General features: G+C 40.8%; 1 protein-coding gene across 2 annotated transcripts in view; it reads right to left on the bottom strand.

Moving 5' to 3' along the window:
- Window positions 1-22,303, bottom strand: part of Washc4 (WASH complex subunit 4) — a 51,963-nt gene extending 29,660 nt beyond the window's left edge. Inside the window, exons 1-14 of one of the 2 annotated variants that reach the window (XM_021175190.2) lie at window positions 22,178-22,303; window positions 19,451-19,590; window positions 17,151-17,204; window positions 17,001-17,066; window positions 16,321-16,366; window positions 15,673-15,740; window positions 11,756-11,838; window positions 10,958-11,000; window positions 10,456-10,559; window positions 9,635-9,755; window positions 7,842-7,965; window positions 7,618-7,745; window positions 6,190-6,350; window positions 2,151-2,277 (exon numbers count right to left, since the gene is read on the bottom strand). In XM_021175190.2, coding sequence (XP_021030849.1) covers window positions 2,151-2,277; window positions 6,190-6,350; window positions 7,618-7,745; window positions 7,842-7,965; window positions 9,635-9,755; window positions 10,456-10,559; window positions 10,958-11,000; window positions 11,756-11,838; window positions 15,673-15,740; window positions 16,321-16,366; window positions 17,001-17,066; window positions 17,151-17,204; window positions 19,451-19,590; window positions 22,178-22,238 — 1,326 coding nt within the window. In that variant the 5' untranslated portion in view covers window positions 22,239-22,303. Of the gene's footprint in view, window positions 1-2,150; window positions 2,278-6,189; window positions 6,351-7,617; window positions 7,746-7,841; window positions 7,966-9,634; window positions 9,756-10,455; window positions 10,572-10,957; window positions 11,001-11,755; window positions 11,839-15,672; window positions 15,741-16,320; window positions 16,367-17,000; window positions 17,067-17,150; window positions 17,205-19,450; window positions 19,591-22,177 lie in introns of those variants that run through there. The other variant, XM_029482449.1, reaches the window with a different exon arrangement.

Raw genomic sequence — 22,303 nt, 5'->3', positions numbered from 1 at the left:
TATTAATCCAAAAGAATGGGTGGTCTTTCCATCTTCTGGTGTCTTCAATTTCTTTTCTTCACTCTCAACATTTTTATTGTATAAGTCTTTCACTTGTTTGGTTAGAGTTATCCCAAGATACATATATTTTTTTAAGCTATTATAAAACACACTGTTTCCTGACTTTCACTATGTCTGTCATTTGTATATAAGAAGACGGCTGACTTCTGTGGGCTAACTTTATATCCTACTACTTTACAGGTTAAATATGTCTTATCATTCTCTTAATGTCCTCAGTGTCTGTTGTAATCCTCCCCTTTATGTCTAATTTTATTAATTTAGATCTTCTCTTTCTGTCTTTTGATTAACTTGGCTAAGTGCCTGCTAGTCTGCTTCCTAACCACATGTAAGAAAGCACTACTCCAGGATTGACTATTTCTGACTAGCAAGTGGCAAAGCCAGTTTCCCTGAACCTTACTAGCTTTGTTTGAAGAGATGTGCTCAATTTAGAAAACAAAGGAATATAATGGAGGACAGTGTCCTGAGAGAGTGGCACAAGACTGAGGCTTGAGGCATACTCTAGTTTTACCTTGTCAGCTAGAGGATTATCACATTAGACTGCACTTTTATGTACCACTGGGAAAGCTAAAAGCAGAATAAGAAATGGTAAGCATCCAAGGCAGGCAAGATAGAGAAGCCTTGGGCTAGTGAGATGGCTCAGCGCCGAAGATCCTGGGTTCAAATCCCAGCAACCACATGGTGCCTCACAACCATCTGTAATGTGATTTGACGCCCTCTTCTGGAATGCCTGAAAACAACTACAGTGTACTCACATATAATAATAAATAAAAATAAATCTTTAAAAAAAAGAGAGAGAAGCTTTTGGTGGGAGTCTTCAAGTATGTAACTGCTCACGCCATAAACGACCTGTTTGTCTTTACTGTTACGGACAGAATACATAACCCAGATGACTTTCCCAGTAAGAACCGTTAGAAGAGCTTGGTAACACTCACGGAAAGCATCAAAGAGCTCACAGGAAAATGAGGAAGTGAGTGGTCAAGCTCTGGGGGAACCTAGAGCAGTGAGGCTGACAATGAAGCTGCTTCTCAGAGGCTCTGTCAGAAACAGAGAACAAGGGCAGAAACCAGACCTCATGGCCAGATAAGAAGACAAAGATGGTGGCTAAGGAAATGGCTCAGTGGGCAACACATTCAAGGGTGCCCAAGGTCAGGTCGCTAGACCCATTTAAAAAGCCGGGCACAGGGGTGCTTGTCTATAAACCTAGCCTAGGGGAACAGACATCTCCCAAAGGGCTTGCTACTCGGCTGCTCCAGCTCAAGCAGTGAGCTCCAGGTTCAGTGAGAGACGACCTAAAAGTAAGGTGAAGAACAATTGAGGAAGACATCTAATACTAAGCTCTGTCCTCCACATACATCCACAGAATCAAGCGCATCCACACACGTACACTCACTCTCTCATTCACAAATCAAACAAAACCAGATTGAGGGAAAATATACACTGTTTACAGAAGACACACATTCCATGTAAGAAGCTACAAAGGCCACACAGAAGGCTCAGTAAAGACACATGATGTAGACATTAACCAAAAGAAACACTGTGCAACTGCGTTAGTATCCGACACAAATGATCTCCAACAGAAAGCATCAGTAGAGAGCAACATGTACTGCTACTTCCTGGGACATGTTGATCTCTAGTGATGCTTTTTGTTGGAGATCATTTGTGTCTGATATTAATACAGTTGCACACAGACTAAATACATGTAATCTTTTAAATTAAAGGTAAAATAAACCCTCATGTATCTGGAAATAAAAAGAGAATCTTTCAAGACCACCCAAAGGAGCCCTGGCAAGCAGGTAAGGGCACTTGCGGCTAAGCTTGACGGCCCGAATGTGTTCTTCAGGACCTCGCCTTTCATAAACATAAATGTACTTACCCAGGGGGCTAGAGGCACTGACTCCCCTAAAGCCCAGGCAATCAAACATGGGATCTTTGCAAGATCAAGTGCTCCCGAGCTATCTCTGTAACTCCTCATTCTGTTTAAATATAAAACATAACCCCTCCTTTCCAGAGTTGTGGCCAAGTGTAACTCCTATAAATTAAAGTCACAAATTTGAAATTATACCCAAAACATTCTAAGAACACACATCTACCTGTATGAAAACATTACATCTGTTGGTGAGGTCTTCAGCAAATGTATCCATCCTTTGCTCTTTAGATAACATAGACTCCATCTTCATCATCCATGAGCTCACAAAGACGTAGTAAGACTGCACATCTCTAGCAAAGGAACACAAAAATATACGTCCACATCTCATACTGACAAAAGTAAAATACCCCTTCCAGCAGTAATTGTATGCCCAAGCCTTCAAAAGGAATCCTATATGCACACATAAGTTACTGAACTTATAACTATGCAGTGAGTACCTATTCAAGACAGACATTAATTCTAGCTGAGAACACAGCAGATTAAAACCCCTGGCACCATAAAGCTCAGATTCTAGGAAGGACAGTTATAGGCTAAAGCAATAACCAAAGTCAAAACCATTTTTAAATGTCTGGTGATACATCCTGGGGGGCGCGGAGGCTGACAGGGACACAGACCAGGGCCTGGGGTAATTCTATAATTTTAAGTAAGATGATCATAGTGTGGGTGATTCTGAGCCGTGATCTAGCCAGTTAATAAGATGTGCAAAACAAGTACAAAAGCCCTAAGGCTTTGGGAACTATACCCAGCTTGTTCAGTAATAACAAAAACCCAGGATGGCTAGAGTGCAAAGAGGAGGGACAGAAAAGCAGATCAGACGTAGAGGGAGGGTGGGAGAAGGGGAAGGGACTAGGAAAGGTCTTGTGGAAAGCATGCACTAAGAGAAGCCACTGGAGATGAATGGTTCTAAGAGGATCACTATCACTTTGCCTAATGTGTTAAAAATAAGCCATCGTAAAGAAAACATCTATAAAGCAGCTATAACAATGCAGGAGGAAGACGACAACATCTTCAGTGAGAGTAAAGCAATGGGAACACAGGCTGCAGAAGGAGGAGGACAGCATCTTCAGTGAGAGTAAAAACAACGGGAACAGAGGCTAGCAAGATGCTCAGCTGTTAAGAGCACTTCCTACTCTTGCCAAGAACCTGAGTTCAGTTCTCAGCACCCACATGGCAGCTCACAACTCAAGTTACAACTCCAGCTCCAGGGGATCGGCCTCTGTGGGCACCTACATATACATGGCATACAGAGCCAGGTACAAAAATAGTAAAAGAAGCCAGAATCTAAATTTAAAAGCTAATTTGAATGTTTATGCTATACCAATAACTATGCTAAACTTGACACAAACTAGTTCATTCAAACCCCATATTAACCTTAGGCAGTAGTTAGAAAACTCAGGCCCTCAGGAGGACTTTAAGCAAGTATAAATATACTCACCCCGTGCCTGTCACTGGGGCGGGGGCGGGGGGGGGGGGGGGAAAAATCCTTACTNTTTTTATNTGNATGGGTTACACTGACCCATCACATATCCATGTTACATGTGCCTCACTCCCCTGCCTCAGTCACAGTATAGGTCACACATTAACTAAATCTGCTTCCTCATAACTCAATACCTCGTCTTCCCTTAGAAACCTTTAGGTGGACATCCTGCTTTGTCCAACAGGACTGAAGCATCTTACACTTCAGGGCCCTGCAGTGCTGGCTGTGAGTTAATTCTCTTGCCTGAAGAACCTTTCAATTCAGTGAGCCTCTCTCTCTGCTCCCCTCTATCCCACTCAGTGAATCTCTCTCCTTTCCCTCCCCAAAACTTAACTCTAGGGACTATGTTCTTCATTTTAGAGAAGATGAAACTGCCACACAAAGTAACATGTCCTGCCCATATCAGGAGCCAGGATTGAAACCCAAATCCATGGCAGATACTCAATCAACGGCACATGATGATACTGTCAGGATAAGCCCCAGAAGCAAACAAAGACAGCAAGAGAGGACAGGACGGAGGGAGGAGAGGACGAGGGGGGAGGGACAGGGCAGGAGGAGGGAGGAGGTAAGGAAATGGAGAGGAGAGGACTCACTGCACTGTTCATGGCAGGCAGGTCACATGTAATCCCTAGCACTCAGGAAACTGGGGCCGGAAAAAAACAATTCTGACCATAGAAACATATACTAAAACATGCTCAATCAGCCTCAGGTCAGACACTATGGATGAAGCAGAGCTTTCTGTCAGTCCTGCTGCTACTCTTACAGCCAGATGGCGGATCATCACTGCCTTTCAAGGATAAAAAACACTGAAACTGCTCCAGGTTCCAGCTTATCTTGTTGTTGGATGGAACGGATGGGAGGGATTCAGTTATCCATTTGTTAGCTTCATTTTAAAGTATAAATTTGGGAAATAGTAAGGGAAAAATAATCCCCTGCACTGGTAAAAGCAGTGTCAGTCTCTACATGGGAACTTGATGGTCTCTGGAAAAGCTCAAAGCTCAAACCTCCTACCCCTACAGGCAGGTCTTGCCAGGGATAACCCAGGAATGGTAAAATGCAGCTGTGCACCAACTCTGTCCAAGGAAGGGGTCAGGGGCACTGACAGCAGGGAGCAGAGGACAGCCCCCAGGTCCCTTTCCACTTCCAACAACAGAACTGCCTGCAGACAGCGGTCACCTCACACCTTCCTCTCAAGTGGTAGAATCACCTGCCCCTACATTTTACAACAGCAGAGTGAATACTAGGGTTCTCTGGCACAACTGCAAGGAAACTGGAAGGAAAAAACAACAAACCCAGCACCACCATCCTTTCAGATCATGGAACTCTATCCTGACTTTACAGAAATGTGTTAAACTTACAAAGCCTAGACATAAAGGCACCCTCCTTTAATCCCAGCACTAGGAGACAGACATGGTAGATCTCTGAGTTCAAGGCCAGCCTGGTCCACACAGTGAATTTCAGGATAGCCAGGGCTATGCAGAGAGACTCTGTCTCTTAAAAATAAACAAACAAGTAATTAAGTAAATAAATAAAAACGCTTTGGGGTAAAATTCTGTCAGATAAGGGGTCTTGGAAAAGAAAACATTCAATCTCCACTTACTAGATATTCCTCCCAACAGCCTCCTGGGCACACACACAGCTGTGCACACTTGGTCCACACAGCTACATGGCAGACGCTGGAATACCAGCTCAGCAAGCTCACTTCTGTATGCCTTTCCCTCCTCAGCTGATGTCATGGCAAACAGCTGAGAGAAGCACATGACACTTTAAACTTAAGAGTGGGCGGCCTGGCTGTGCCACCTGCTGTTAAATCTTCAGGTTTAATCTCAGTATTCCAGTTTCCTCAGGAAGTGGCAATCCCAGGAGCAGGAGTGTCTGCTGCACAGGCTGTTCCTACTTACTGTGTCTTATAGATGAGACCAGTGAGGTATCTGGAGATTCCTGTGACCTAACAGTGAACTTACTTATGTTCATTTCTTCCCCATGAAGATGGGGCGGGGGCCGTGACTCAATGCTACAATCTTTTGTCCAAAGCCTGCTCCATTTCCAAAGGTCCACACTACTGGCAACTATGTTGTCCTTACCTGTCACTGTCCCTTCAAAGTCTAGTAAAGGCCTTCTAGGTAGAGCCACAGAGGTCAAATCTGTTCCCTTGTGAATCTGAATGCCACACACATTCAGAGACACCACTACATTTTCCTCAGATTTCTCTAATGGCTTCGGCAGAGAAGGCTTGCTTCCCACTCCTCTAATATCATCATCCAGCTCTTCTCGGGACATTACAGTTTGTGGTCCTCTTAAAAGGTGACACTTTCTGGGTTCTCTCTAGCAACACACACACACAACAATCAGATGACACACACACTACACACACCAAACACATATACACACACAAAATAATTTTGAGTTTTAAGAAAGAAAGCAAAGTTCTTGAAAAATCAATCTGGGGACTGGAGAGACGCTTAGAACTAGAATTTGCCATGCATGCAGGCCTACAGCCCAGGATCTGGATCCGAGCAGCACACGGTAAGAAAGAACCAGCTCCTGCAAGTTGTCTTCTTTCACACGCACACCCAGATACACTAAGTCAGTTAATACAGAAATGTGAAAGACAATCAATACGGAAACTGTAAATATTGTCTGTTATTACATAGTATCTTGTGACTCAAGTACTTTCAGTATCAAATATCTAAACACTTTTTTACAGTTGTTTTATAAAACTTACTTGTTAAGTGACTGAGCTTTCTGCTGTAGGAAGGTATCCCTGTGTATTTTAATGGCTTGAAGACTTTTTCTGTCTAGAAGTTTGGCAGCTGCTGGCATTTTATGAATCAGAAAATTATCAGGAAACCAAATAATATTAGCAGTTAAAGTGATGGCTGGCACCTGAAGGGAAGGAAGAGGGAACGTCATAGAAAGCAGACCCATGATGCTGTGCTGAAGAGTGCAACGGCACACAGGGAAGGCAGCGCATAAAACAGTTACCAACGTCTCAATGTGTTAGTGTGTCTTCCCTCACACTTATTGTAGAAAGAACAAAAAGTGGGTGGTAAGCACAGCAACTTTATTCTGCCTAAATATTAACACACACACAGACATACACACAACAGATTTCACAATAATTAATAATATATAAAAAGCATGATGAAATTCAACCTTTCATAATATTACTGCCAGAGCATATTAATAAAATACTAGAAAAAAAATAACCTTAAATATAGCCAAGGCCTCATTGTTGTTATTATTTGATAGTACTAGACACAAAATAAGTTTCAATTATGAAACTGGGTGTCCTATCATGGAAATAGCGAAGATGAAAATAACAATTTAATGAGGGCAAAGGGGACAGCCAAAGGAAGGAGGAGGCAAGGCCATGGTAACAGTACTGACAGGATGTTAACATGTCAGGGCATGGGTGCACTCCTGCAATGCCAGCACTCAGGAAGTTGAGGCAGAAGGATGGCTGAGACTGAGGCCAGCCTGCACTGCACAGCAAGACCCTGTCTCAAGAAATAAAACAAAGTTAATGTGCACACACACACACACTAAGTACACCCTCCATATATATGTGTGTGTGTGTATGTGTGTGAATATATATATATATATATATATATATATATATATGAAACAGTTATTTTCGTTTATTGTATTTGCTAATTTCAAGAGTGTTTGTACTTTAAAACAATGCTACCATTGCTTTTATTTTTCCATGTGCATGTGTATTGTGTGCGGGTACACATGTGTGCACATGTGGGCACTGAAGCCTATGGTGGATATTAGGTGTCTTCCTCCATTTTTCTCCACTGTATTCATCCAGAGTCCTCTGACCCATGCTAGGTAGTATCAGAAGTTAGAAGATATACCAGCACTGCTGGAATTAAAGGCAGGCTGCCATGCTCGCACCACATTACCTAAGTTCTGGAGGGAGGCTGGTTCCCAGTCCTCACGACAGACCAACGACAAGCACTAATCCTCCATGACCCACACACCTCCCCAGCCCTATTTTTTTCTGACACAGTTATACTTCATAAAAAGTAAATTATTCTTTTTTTAACTTATTCTTTTTTAAATAAACTTTTTATGTTAGCCCTTTTAAATATCTAGCTTTATTAAAATTTACATTGCAAACTGAAAATAAGTTTCAATTTCTTACCTTCTTACAAATGTCCAATAAAGACTTATAAAACTTTTTATCAACAGTTCGAAAAATCTGAAAGTGCAGTACAAAGAGCCCACAAATTCCAACATACTTGTCTCTCTGGTCAATTTCAGAAGGCTCACCTGATAAAGGAACACCATAGAAATACAACAGGTAATAGTTGGCTTCTTGAGGAAATATAAACTTGATAAATTAGTCAAAGAAGAAATGTATATTACCAAGCTTGGCTTCCACGTTTGCAAAAATTGAGCGAATGCTATGTGCAAACTCTTCTGCAAAAATGCTATTCTTCGACACAGATATTCCTCCATTGAGAGAATCAAACTGCTGCTCGATACAGGCCTACACAGGAGACATTTGAACAGGAACTCAGACTCTCCGTAACAAGCCAGCACCAGCTTGGTGAGGTGAAACTCTTCCGTAGTGGTTCTAACTATCAAATGCGGCTCTCGTGTCCTTTGACGGGATAAGTGCATGCATGGACTTATGAGTGCCAGTTATAAGGCACTCACACCCCAAAGGAAGAGACAGAGTAAAGCTCAGAGATGAATGGAAGGAACCATGGCTGACACACTGGGAAGGAGGGGTTTGAGGTTTTGGGTTTTTTTTTTTTTTTTTTGAGAAAGGGTCCATGTAGCCCATTATGTAGACCAGGATGACTTCAAACTCAGAGATCTGCCTCCCAAATGCTGGGACTAACATTGTGTGCCACCTCTCCTAGCTGAAATCATTTTTAAAATTTTACATGTTTGAGTGTTTTGCCGACATGTATGTCTCTGCACCATAGGCATGCACTGCCTACAGAGGCCAGAGAGGGTGCCAGATACCTTGAACCTGGAGTTGCTGATAGTTGTGAACCACAATGTAGGTACTAAGAATCAAACCCAGGTCCTCTTCAAGCCAGCACTCCTAACTGCTGAGTCATCTCTCCACATGCAACATCTTGTTCAGAGTGCCACCCTTTAGGAGGTAGGTGTGTGTGCGTGCGCACAGGGTCTCACTCTGTAGCCCAGGCCATCCTCATATTTATGATAATCCTGTTAGACTTTTCCAATGCTAGGAGATAACAGGCAGGGTCACTGCCCAGCTCTTCACATACTGTATGTGTAGAAATGTCCCAGGAAAAAAAGAGCTAAAATAACTACATTTTGCATCTAAGGGATTACTAATTTTTATATCTAAGAGAGAAACTGATTTTAAAAAGAAAGAGCTGGAGCCAATCTGTCAAAACTGTGATAATATAAAACCAAAAGTGACATGAATCAGACAGAGTAGATGGAATGGGATTTCTGGCAGCACTGTGAGGGTCTATCCATAGAATGAGTAGTATGTTTTTACCTGGTTCCAGTGCATTTTCATTTAGAAGGCACCCTATCTGTGTACATCCAAATCACACCCACTGGTGCAGGAAGAACTAACTAAGCTTTTCTATTGTTTGCTTTGGGTTCTGAGTTGTTCCTTTACAGGGTTAGAACCCTGAGCATGCCAAGGAAGTGAGTGCTCTACCACTCAGCTACATCCCCAGCCCTTCAGACTTTTTAAAGGCAATCTTAAAAACCTAAATCTAGAAGCTAATAACAGACAATATTTAATGCAAATGATTATGCCTTAGACTTTGAAACCCTCATATTTTTGTCTCTGTTTTCTCTTGAGATGGGGTCTCCTATGCATCTCAAGGTGACTTGGAACTCACTTTGTACCAGAAGCTGGCCTTAAGTCTTGCACAGCCTCCTGTGAGATGGGATTATAAGGGCATACATCACCATGCCTGATTCCATTTATATTTTTGCAGTTTAATTTTTAAAGCCTTCATTTTAAGTAACTTTTTATTTTATTTATTACTATATATTGAGTTATGCTTTTATATACTAATAGTGACTATTTTTTAAAAGCCAAAGCACTTTCTAAGGAAAAGAAATTCAAAAGTATTCTACAGAAGTGTCCTACTGTAGTTCTGATGTGCCCTGACCTCTAAGAGCTCACATGCTGCCCCTGACACAGCCCTACTTACCTGAAATATCATTCCATCGAGCAACTGCCCTTCCAGCTTCAGCAAGAACTTCTCAAAGGGCTTTAATTTTTCTTCCTGAATCCCAAATTTTGAAGGGTTGTGATGGACAGATTTCAGCAACCTTGTAGAAGATTTAAAGAAAGATCTTACATCTACCTAACAAATTCTTAAAAGTTAAAAATATCCCAAGAAAAAAAATGTTTATGTATTATTCTTACCTGGCTCTTCACACAGAAAATGTAAACAGAGCAACCCTAGTAAAATTTTTATCCTCTCTTTACCCCCTTAAGTTCGATTGCCTGTTGTTCTCCATGTACCAAACATTTAGTGACTATTTGTATGTAAACTGAATAGAAATGTCAAAGACTGTTCCAGCATGTTTAATAAATGTGTGGCACAAACCTTCACTTGAACAGAGTTCAGTGCAAAGAACAAATTATAACCATACTGCAACAGTTTGAGAACAAAACCTATCTACAAACATGGCCGACTGTGCTCATGAAAACACTGGACAGGGCCAGAGAAATACTTGAGTGCTTACAGAGGACACCTGAGTCTGCTTCCCAGCACCCACATCAGGTGACTCACAACAGCCTAGGACTCTGGTTCCAGGGCATCCAATGCCCTCTTAGCCATGTACAGACACACATGAAACAGGGAGACATAAACACATATACATATTCCTTTTCAGTATAGAGCTCTAGGTCTTTTAAAGAATCAGAATTAGTACTCTAATTTTTACTACTGGAACTATCACATGAGCCGTACAAAGTAAAACAACTAAAAGCATTTTGGTTGGCGTACTTGGTTGGCGTACTTACCTTTTGTACATAGTCCAATGGTCTTTCAGAGTGACATGATTATCAACAATCTCATCCAGGGTAAGTAAAACTGTTAGCAGTTCTCCCAAGTGCTCATACATAGTCTGTCAAAAAACCTTTAATGATTATCATTTAGTCACTAGTTAGAAGTCTCATGTGAACTTTTAAAGAAAAACACATTGGGTTAATGATTAAATTAGTGAAAGGAGGGATCAATTGGTTTATTAAGATACAGTTCTAACCCTCAACTGGTACCACTAGCCTAAATCGAGTATATTTTGCCTAATATTTTCTCCATAATTGTGATGCTAAAGATTTGTCTGTTGACCACAGAAAACCTGCAGGGGAGCACTACCGGGGAAAAATACGAGTGCCAGGTCATAGCAAGTGATGGCTCATCAACTAGACAGACAACGGCGACAGAAACAGGGGTGGCATGCTAGCATTAGTGTATGTCCTAATTGGTCAAATACCTAAGAAAAGTAGAAAAATTAACTCTTACCTGAAAATGTACTCCAGTTGTCTCTATAATTTTGGGTCCTATCCTATAATAAAATAACATCCAAGTTTAAATACAGGCTCTTAGAACTGTAGCATGTATTTGTCATAAACTTGCAGGCACAAGCCAGAGCAGAGCCTGGGCTACCCTTGCTTGCTGTGCCATCATGGGTTAAAGACCTGATAACGTGCCAATGAGTAACCTTGCTTTTTAAACTGAAAGAATGTGCCTTGGCATCAAAGTAGAAGGAAAAACTTATTCAACTATTGGGATTTCTCAATTATCAGCTACAGTCTCTTACTCTATCAAAACTGGTGCTTGAGAAAAGACCCTTAAGCACATGTCAGACTCGTTCTTCAGTTCTCACTCTTACTGAGAAGCAAGGCATCAAACTTCTAGGGCTATACTACAATAATAAGCCCCATTTCATTCAACTTTATGTCCTATTTACGAAAAGTCACATAACTTTATGAAACAGCAGAGAGCCACTAATGTACACAGGGAAAAACAAACACACATGAGTGGTTAATTCTGCATCAGCTCTTTTCTATGGCGAAAGGTCTTTAAAACTTTTTTGCCAATATTCTCATTCAGACAAAATCAGGTTCATAAGCTTGGTGAGAACAGAATCTCACTTATCTATACGTACACACCTTAAAAAAGGAACGCAACCTCCAGTAGTGTCTGAACGTCCTAAGCATGTATACTGAGTACACAAATAGTAAGTTATTTCTATTAACTATTTTTCCAGAAAGTCCTTGCTGCTGTTTTATAAAACAGCCTAACCCTATGGCGCATTACTTGTTGCTGATGTACAGGGCAGCCAGCTGGTGGATGACATTCATCACCACTTCGTAGCACCTCGTCACAAAGCAGGACAGTTCCTGAAATGACATGGTGAGTACGCATTACAAGACTGCTTTGTCAGTGTCGGGATATTTAGGCTGGATGCTGTAACACAACCAAAGTTATCCAGCAGCCAGAGCTCAGAATCCCTCAAGCAATCAACACTTCCCTCAACTCCTGAAGGCCAGGTCATTCCTCCCTCTGCTGCCCCTGCATTTCACGATTTCACCATTTTCTGAGTCTACTGTTTCAGTCACTCATGCAGCTCCTAAATGGCAGGGCCAATCATCCCTTCCCTGTAAATAAATGAAGATCTGAAGAGTGACAATGACTGCCAGCCTACAAGTGTCACAAGGACAGAAAGCAATCTCCACAAGTCACTCTAAATCACTTCCCTTGTCATCTTTTGTTGTGTTGTTGTTTTTTTTTTTTTTTTTTTCAAAACAGGGTTTCTTTGTGTAGCCATGGCTGTCCTAAAATTCGCTCTGTAGACCAGGCTAGCCTCAAACTCAAAGTTCTACCTGCCTCTACCTGCCTTCTTCTGGTATGTCTGAGGACAGCTACAGTGTACTACTAATATATGGACAATAAATAATTCTTTAAAAAAAAACATATAGATAGATAGGTAGATGGATAGATAGATAGATAGATAGCTTGGCACATACAAGTGCATATCACTTATCCCAAGAGTATTTATCAGTTATTATTAACTCAGATCTACCATACCTAGACTTTCTGACAGTGTTTTTTAAAGCTCTCAACTTTTAACCTTATAAAACAAATTTCCATTTAAAATACTTAAAACCTTATTAAACCTTCATCTATTCTAAACTGTAAGCCCTGAACAATAATATTCACTGCTTTTTATGTGTTGGTCTCCCCCACCAACAAGAGCAGTTTCCAATACACACACCCACACGCACACACACTTACTTCATGGAATACATTAGATAATGTCTGGACAGTGAACTTTTTACACAGCTATTAGTGAGACCTAAACACAACTTAAAGTCTTTGAACTTTAAAGAGTTTTTTTGTACAGGTTTTTGCTATATAGGCCAGACTAGTCTTGAACTCATGATCCTATCTCAGCCTTTAGTGCTGGGAGTGCTGCAATACAGGCATTTTGAACATGCTACCTAACAGCCTGTAATTTCAAACAGCTTGTTTTGCATTTGTTATTAAACTTCTGAAGGTTAAATGGTAACAGGAAGATAAAAAAAAAAAACAGAAAGCATGACAAAAAAGCAGAAATCAGTGCAGATACAGAAAGATTCCATGAGAAAGAAACAGAAAAAAACATCAATTAAAAGATTGTCAGATGGTTAAAAAAAACAAACCAGAATCCAGATACAGCCATTTGCTCCTTTCCTTCAGATACCTGAAGAGCATCACTAGCTCCAGGCACTGTTTTAAAGACACTGTGTTCTTGGACAATCAACACATACGGCACTCTTACACACATACTGTGGCACCACAGTGCTGTATAGAACATGACTACCTGAGGTCTAAAGGAATGCAAGGAAAGGGACAACAATGAAAACATGAAAGACTGGGCAAAGATACATTGAGAAAGCGAGCTGAAACACAAATACAGTAGCCATGTTACTGCCAGACCGAGAACAGAGATACAGTTGCCATGTTACTGTCAGACAGAGAACACAGCAAGGCAGTGCTAGCCTGTATAAGCTAAACACCCTGGTCTAAATGCTCCAGACCAGAAGTACTGCAGACTGCAGAGTTTTCTCCATTCAAGAGTATCTGCACATAGGTGATAAGATATCTTAGCCAGGGAATAGAAACAAATCTAAACACAAAACTCATTTATACATATATATATGTATATGTATATGTATATATGTATACACCTTGGGGTACAGAATTTTCCATTGGTGATGTTTTATTAGTGTTCAAACAATTTTAGGTCTTGTAGCATTCCACACTAGTGATTCTCAATCAATGTATATAATAGCCACTTGTACATAATTATGTATTATATGCATAGTATCATAGCTTCATATCATCAAAGCTTTTGCCAATACAAGCAAAATAAGGGTCTCTGTGACATGGTGGGCAAGTTAACTTGTCTTACTGCAGTGACCTTCTAACTGTCTAAATGCACTCCACTGTGAGTTACATATGTAAATATATATCAATACCATTTACTTTTCTGTAAAAGGGGGTATCTCACATAGGTAATTTGGTACAGAGAAGCTGACGGCTAAATGAACAAAACATAAAGGCAAGCCAGAGGAAGCAGACTCCACCCCTACACCAAGGAACAGACAGGAAAAGGTCATGTTTGCTAGACTCTGGGAGCTTGAATCAGTAGCCCCTAGAGGATTATGGCACAATGGCCAAGAGCTCAATTTATTATACATAACGAATACAGTATTACCAACAGAAACACATATTTAATAAAAATTCACATTCACTGACTCTTCAAACCGCATTTCTGCAGCAGCCTTCCTAGGGCAGCAGACTTGCCGTCAGGTTCTGACAACGTGAAGCAGCAAAGGCTGTCCTTCCCAGTCTCTCCCTGTTTCCATCAGATAATCTACTAGTTCACCCCCACAGAGGCAGCTCACAGCAGAGCTGGACCGCTTCTTTCAGCACTCTCAACCTAGCCCACACTGCTTTTCAGAGGCAGCGGCATCCGACCAGAGCGCTAGCTAGTTACGTGCAGATTGTCTCCCTAAGCTGCCAGACTTCATCTCACAAACATAACCATCTTTCTTCTCTTCCTAGATGAGGAAATGTGACCCGATTCTTCCAGAAGTCTTCACTATTTTGTTCTTCCAGCTTTCCAATTCCTGTGTGATCAACCGTGTGTGTGTGTGTGTGTGTGTGTCTGTGCTTGCGTGCACATGCAGAGTTTATAATAATAGCAAAGATAATTCAAAAAAGTCTAGTTTCTTTCTCCAGCATGTGTGTATGTGTGTGCCTATATATATGTATGCACCTGTGTGTGCAGGTGCCCATGGAGACCACAGACACTGGATCCCTAGAGTCATCTAAGTTCCACATAGTTATGAGCCCCCAGTAAGGGTGCGAGTAACTGAACTGAGGTCCTCTGCAAAAACAGTACATGCTCATAACCAATGAGCCACCTCTACCACACAAAAACAAAATTTTTAAAACTTTTATTTTACTTTTATGTGTATGGGTCTTGTTTGCATGTATGCCTGTACATCAAGAGTGCCTAGTGCCCAAGCCAGAAGAGAGTGCTGGGTGAATCTCTTGGAAATAGAGTTATAGACAGTTGTGAGCCATCATGGGGGATCAGTTCTGGGAATTAAACCCCAGTCCTCTGGGAGAGCAGCAAGTGTTCTTAGTAACTGAGCCATTTCTCCGTCTCCACAAAAAAATATCTTTACATTTAAAAAAGATTATAAACTATCCATAAATGAAATTATACAAGTTACATACAAAGGATAATATATTAAAACAATTTCTGAATTGTTCAGGTCTCCTGATACCTTATTCCCCAAAAATCCCTCATAGATCATTTACGAGTCATGATCTCCTACACTGTAAGCTCATGCTAAGTAAACGGTTCACTCTCAGAAGACACAAGACCTCAGAAATTGAGGGTTCCAGAACCTCTAAATTATGTGTAATTTTGAGGAAAAATTTTAAAAAGCTCAGCCATGAATGGTACAGTGGTACACACCTTTAATCCCAGAATGTGAAGAAGCTGAGGCCAGGTGAATCTTTTACAAGTTTGAGGCCAGCCTAGTCTACAAAGACAGCCAATGCTACCTAGTAAGACCCTGTCTCAAATAAGTAAACAAACACTTTGAGAGAGAGTAAAAATCAGTTCCCTTAAAGAGATTAAAACAAAACAAAAACAAAACAAAAAAAGGAGTTACCTGTAAGAATGAAACAAATCTCCCCATTTGAATTTGGCAGTCACCTTCCACCATGCTGGAATCTGTAGCTTTAAAAAGCAGCAAATTTACTTCAGGCTTTTTATTTAAATTCAACAACAAAGACAAAAGATAATATTCTTTCACTCTCACACAGTACTAAAAACACTAGACTTTTACACTAAAGAGAAAAATGACATGTCATGAACTAGTTACACCTTCAAACAGTCATGCCTCCATGCCAAGCGGACGGACCCAAAGCTCTGTCCACACAGGCCTTCCTCACTGACCATCCATGGCCCCAGAGACTGTGCTGCTGCCTGGCCATTCCACTCCTCACTTATTTAACCAAACCAGTAAACAACAAAGAAACTTTAGCAGCTGGAGATGGCTCGGCAGCTAAGAGCATTTGGCTCTTCCAGAGGACCAAAATTAGGTTTGCAGCACCCACAAGAGTAGCTCTGTGAACGCACGCACGCACGCACGCACGCACGCACGCACAAATAAATAAATAAATAAACTATTTAAATGTGTTGGCTGTTTCTCTATACACTCTACAGTCATGTGAGTTCTAGAATAGTCTTTTAGCTTTCTGTTCACTAAAGTTTCTTAAAAGGGAACAACAAATGCAATTCTAAAATTTTGACTTACCTCCTTCACCATAAAACAGAAGACCATTGTAAAACTTAGTTTCAGCCTGTTTAAGGAAATTAAAATAATTTAAAAGGTTGCTTTCAAATTCTTATGCTCTTAATTAAGAGCTCTTATGCTCTTAATTAAGAATTAATTAATTCTTAATTCTCTAAAAACACAACACTCCATCATTTACAGATAAATTTCTTCAAAATTCAGAAACAACAGCTTTCAAACAAATTCAGCTTCTCTTTACAGTAACAGAGACAAGTGCTGAAGCTGAAAGCTCAGCCTCCCGCTTCAGCCTTCACTTGGTCATGTGACCACCCTCATCACCCACAGCTTCCCACATCAGTCAGCAGTTATAGAATATAAAAGGAAAGAAATGAAGCCTACTAATATCCACCAAAGTTAGGTGGTTCCAAACACATATGGAAAGTTCCACAAAGCAGATCACTGCCCACTCTGGAGGTGTGCAGACTATCAGTGACACCTGCTGAAGCCCTAATTTCTTCACCTTTCCCTCACCTGCCTTGTCATCTCAGCGTTACCAATGCACGTAGTGAATGCTGGGGTCACAGTACTATTAGGACTGCTAGCATTACTATCATTTTAAGTAGATCATTCAGTGGTCAGAATTTATTGCACACTACACCTACACTTACTTTTAGATGATCTTAAAGAATGTTAACAATTACCTCATATTTTAATTTCTTGATCTCGCAACAAAGTGCCGCATAAACAGTGATGACTTTGTTCAGGACCTGGTTTTGTAAGTGAAAACAGAAAGAGTACATTATAACCAGTAAGAGGAGCTTCTAAGTACACTTTAGGTAAGGGTCACATACCTTGTTTTCAGTCTTTATGAGTTCCAAAAGGGAAGACTGCTCATAGGGCAGAAGCTACAGAAGCAAACAGAAAGAGCAGTTCTTAACTTGGGGGAAAAAAAAACACTGAAATTCTAAATACATGGGATTAAATTAATTAATTTAACTTGTGTGAGACTATATTTAGCATTACCATCATCTCAACTATTATGTTTAAGATAATCTCAAAAAAGTAAGGAGAGTACAATACACTCAAGAAGAAACACCTTCAACACAACACAATACTCACAGCACAATGTTGGTTCTAGCCATGCTCTAGGACAATGGTGTGAAAACACTAAAAACATACTAACAGTGAGCTCCATCAGTTTGGAAGTTGATATGTAAACATACACTTAATAAACTACTGTAACTAAAAGAGCCAAACTGGAGTTATCACAAAGCAGAACACTGGAGAAAAGAATAAACCCAATGCTCAGAAACAAAATACAGTGTTGGCATTTTATCATCTAAATCAGTTCATTTCTATCTTGCTCATAACGCTTTTCTGATTATCACCTAAAACTAATTTTCTACTACATGAAAAACAGGCCTTTCTTTTAGTTACATATTAACAATAAAGTATATAAGTTAAAAATTACTTCTCTCATTTACTTTGTAATTTCTATAGAGATCTTATCTGAGTCTATGACTCTTGTAGAACAGGAACACAAAATAATTGCCCAATAAAGGGACTAAAGACAGATCCCAGAGTAAGTGGGGAGGGAAATGGCTGTATATGAGGACCGAGAGACCTTTGAAAGCTTCTATCGGTAGAAGAGAAAAGCTGAGATAATTCAAATCTTTCACAAAACCAATAAGTTTCATGTCACACTCACGAAGATGGCTATGATCTTAAATGTTGGTAATAATGTTGAGAAACCCAAACTCCTATATATTACTGTTAGGGATAGTAAAAGTGCAGCCACATCCGGAAATAGTCTGGAAGATGAGAAAGGGGCCAGCAAAATGGGGTTCAATGGGAAAAGACACTTGCCACCAAGTCAGATGATCTGAGTTCAATGCCCAGAACCCATCCAGAAGAAAAGAACCAACTCCAACAGGCTCCACACACACCATGCCAAAGTATGTGTAAAATAAAATCCTCAGAAAGTTACGCATAGTTACCAGAGGACGCAATAATTCTACTTCTGAGTGTGTTTGAGTGTGTGTGTGTGTGTGTGTGCGCGCACACAACATGACATGACTACATAAAAACTTCAGACACATAAGCAGCATAATTTCCAACAGCCAAAAGTGGAAAACCTAAATGTCTATCCCCAGTGAATGGATAACTATTTGGCAAGAGCGTTCCATATAACAGAACACCATTCATCAGTTTAAAAAATATGCATGTAATAACACTGGCTACACCACAGAGGAGCTGTAAAAACATAGTTAAGTCAAACACCAAGCAGGAACACTCACATACCACATGATCTCACATATGGAAAACATCTAACGGAGACAAAGCCACAGAGACATACAGTAACTGATGGGTGGCCTGTGTCTAGGGGATGCTTGTGGAGGGGACGAGGAGGGCAGTGACTTGACTTGGGTACAGGATTTCCTTTTTAGGTGAAAATGTTGTAAATGGATGATGGCAATGGACAATGAGTTCTGAGAATATACTTTTTTAAAACCACTAAGCTGTGCAATACACATGGGTGAACTAAAGCCACGCATTATGGTGCACACCTGTACCTCTTAGCATTCAAGAAGCTGAAGGCGCTCCCACTCCAGGCAGTGGCAGTGCATACCTTTAGTCCCAGCACTTGGGAGGCAGGGGTAGGCAGGTCTCTGAGTTCGAGGCCAGCCTGGTCTACAGAGTGAGTTCCAGGACAGCCAGGGCTACACAAAATAACCCTATCAAGAAAAAAAAAAAGCATTCCCACATTAAGACCCCCCCCCCCAAGTTCATTCAAGTCAAAAGGCACTATTGGTGAATGAAAGAAATATTTTATATCTTCATTTGAATATGAGGTAGATGAGCTCTGTAATTCAGCAAAATTCAATGAGACATCCTTAAAAATCTATATATTTGACTATGTATAAAACAATGGTCACATGTCTGGAGTTTGTGTTACTATATTTTAAGTTTTTGTCATTCTTTCAGAAAACAAATCTTTAAAATTATGTAGCTTAACAAGGTGGGGGAAGTTACCAATTTCATTCACTCTTAGATTTTAAATGAAAACATATTGTCTACTTTTAACGCAAGAGGTAGTATGCCCTAAAATAAACATATATCCATATACATTTTTAATGAAATAAATTCAGACCTTTAATGCTATAGGATCAAGATTGAAATCCCAAACATCACCAATCAAATCATCTAGGGCGTCCTCAATTCTTCTCAGCTGAGATGTGTACTCCTCAAGGAACCTCCCGTAGTTCTTCAGCTGGACTTCAGCATGGATTTCTACATTTTTAAAACAGTGTGTTACAATTACAAGTAATAAATGGCAGAATGCTAGTTTCAAGTAATCTCACAAACTGCAGTAAACACTGTTAATTATTACTAGGGAACACCTCACTTCTCGGAAGTGAAGTTCCAAAGTTAGAAAGGCGTTCAGCTTTGAATCTTCTTCAAATATGTGCAGGTACTTGAAAAGCTGCAGCCCCATACCTTAGCATCTGGGGCTTCTAACTGTGCCTCAGACAACTCTGGGTCCAGATACTACACTATCATTTTGAGTCACACACAGCTATGTTGCAAAGACAATCAACTATGGGAGCAGGTACAAACTGTGTTGTTACAGAGCAAACTTTAAAAGGTTGGCTAATTCTATACACAGGAAAATGTTGCGAATACTGCTTACCAAATGCTTTACTTGTTCAATTCTTTAGCTATTATAATCAAGATATAAAAACCAGATAAAACAGACTGGCTGCTTGAGGGAGGATGGGGAGAGAGCTTGCCTACTAAGAGCTCTAGCTGCTCTTCCAGAGGACAGGGGTTTGGTTCCCAGCACCCATGTGGCAGTTAACTCTAGATTCAGGGGATCCAACACCACCTTCAGGCCTCTGTAGACTCTGTGCACACATGTAAAATAAAACAATATTAAAAAAAAAAAAAGATAGCTGGGATTTACAGAATTTACATATTAATAGGTAACTTTAAGTTTAGAACCACCAGAAATAGCTGGATTTTTCATATGCCTATTCAGTGAAATTATAAAATATTTCATCTTATACCTAAGAATTATTACTTATCCCAAAAATTAAATTCCAATTCATTTCTTTTACTGATGTGTATAACTTTACTCAGTCTTTGTCTTCTAAAAAAAAAATGCTTTTTCCTTCAAATTTGAAGTGTGGAGCTGTCATGAAATAAACTATGTTCTGACTCACACTGCATGAAATATAGACTAGACATCTGTCCTTTATTTTGAACTGAGTTTGTGAATCAGGGGCATCGATTCAGTTCACTAAGACGCCTGTCTCATTACAGCACTCACTTAGATAATTTTGGAAAACAATTAGTCTAGATATGATTCACAGCCCCAAAATTAATGAAAGCCAGGCACAGAGAGACCTCTTACCTACTGCTAACAACCCCGTGTTAATGTCTAACTCTATTACACAGAAAATGACCAAAGCATCGTTTGACCAGCAAATGGGTTCTTAAAGTCTGTACTAGAAAAACATGCTAAGAGATCACCTGGTTAGACCTAGGTAAACGACAGCAACACTAAATTCCTTGCCAGTAAGATAACGAGTAGCTATGAACTCATAAAAGTTCAAGTACAAGAAGAGACTAAGAACCAATGGCCCTCTGTGCATAATATACTCCCCCTCCCGACAAACTGCATTTCTTGTAGTTTTCCTACTACTTCTTAAAGTTAGTAAACAACATTATGAGTTTCACCCCATGGCATTTTCATACATACATGGTTTTTATATTGTGTCCTCACCCACGTCCTGTTTCCACTCCTTTCCCCAATCCTGAGCATCTACAAAACTGATTATGTCTAAATAACTGACCATTCATTCATTCCACTTAAAGCTGGGACCCAGTATACCTTCATTCCAACTTTGGTTAGATTAAACTAAGGTAAGGGACCTCAGCGCTCAATGAGGGGTGGGGGGTGGGGGTTACTATCCTTCCATCTAGATTTTTCTTTAGGCTGACTAAGACCAGTATCTTAAGATCTGCCCAGCACCTTGAACATAGCTCAACTAGATGTAAAGGCAAATAAAACACAATTACATAGAAATCTGTACATGTTCTAGTATCTCTGTAAAATAATTCATAATGCAGCTGTACTTTACTGTTAAAGGCATTCCTACTTTTGGGAAAGGTATGCATTTAAAAAGTTCTCGGGCAACTCGCCCCAATTTATCTTCTATCACACAGAAACAAACAAATCAACCTCCCATTAGTTTGGCTTGACCATTTATGCTGAAACAAACTATGAAGCTTTTGGGGTTGGAAGTGATTTTAAACATAAACTTGGACTTGACGTCATGAGGCAACTGCGAAGCAGATCTGATTTTTTAAAAAGTTAAAATAGATTTAAAAACCTTTTCAGCTATTTAAAAATCAATAAAGGGCCGAGAAGGGATAAGATATTCCTGTGTTGGTTGATTTTTTTTTTAAGGCCAGAAAGAGCTGTTTTTAGCTGTCTCTCTGGTTCTAAGAACGTGAATCCAAACTTCAAAAGTTGGCTTGAGAAGCAAAGAAAAACAGGAAACCGAAACGGGAACCCAGACTCTTCTAGAACTGAAGGCTGAGCATCTGGCGCAAACCCTGGGACGGGATGGACAACCGGGGAGGCTGGCCTCGCGCGGGACTCCCCACCGATGGCACCGATGGCCGGTCACCGATACCGGGAGGGACGCGGGGTGCGAGTGCGCGGCCAGACGCGACCCCACGGTCACGCAGCGCGCCCCAGTCCCACCCCGCGGGAGGGTCCCGAGAGGGCGGCTGCGCAGCGCGGCGCCGCAGCGCGCCGCCCTCCGTCCGCAGCGCCGCCCGGCCCGCCTCGCCCGATCCCGGGGCTTACTCTGAGAGCCGTCGTCCACGCGATCAAAGTCCCAGTCGGGCGACAGAGTGTCCACGGCCATCGCCGCGGAGCCTCCCACAGACACAGCCCCGAGCAGCCACTGCCGCGCCGCGGGCCTCACCCCAG

Source organism: Mus caroli, chromosome 10 (genome assembly GCF_900094665.2).
Source record: "Mus caroli chromosome 10, CAROLI_EIJ_v1.1, whole genome shotgun sequence".
Lineage (NCBI taxonomy): Eukaryota > Metazoa > Chordata > Mammalia > Rodentia > Muridae > Mus > Mus caroli.
Note: the sequence above shows the minus strand (reverse complement) of the source record. Positions and strands in the feature narration are given on the sequence as shown.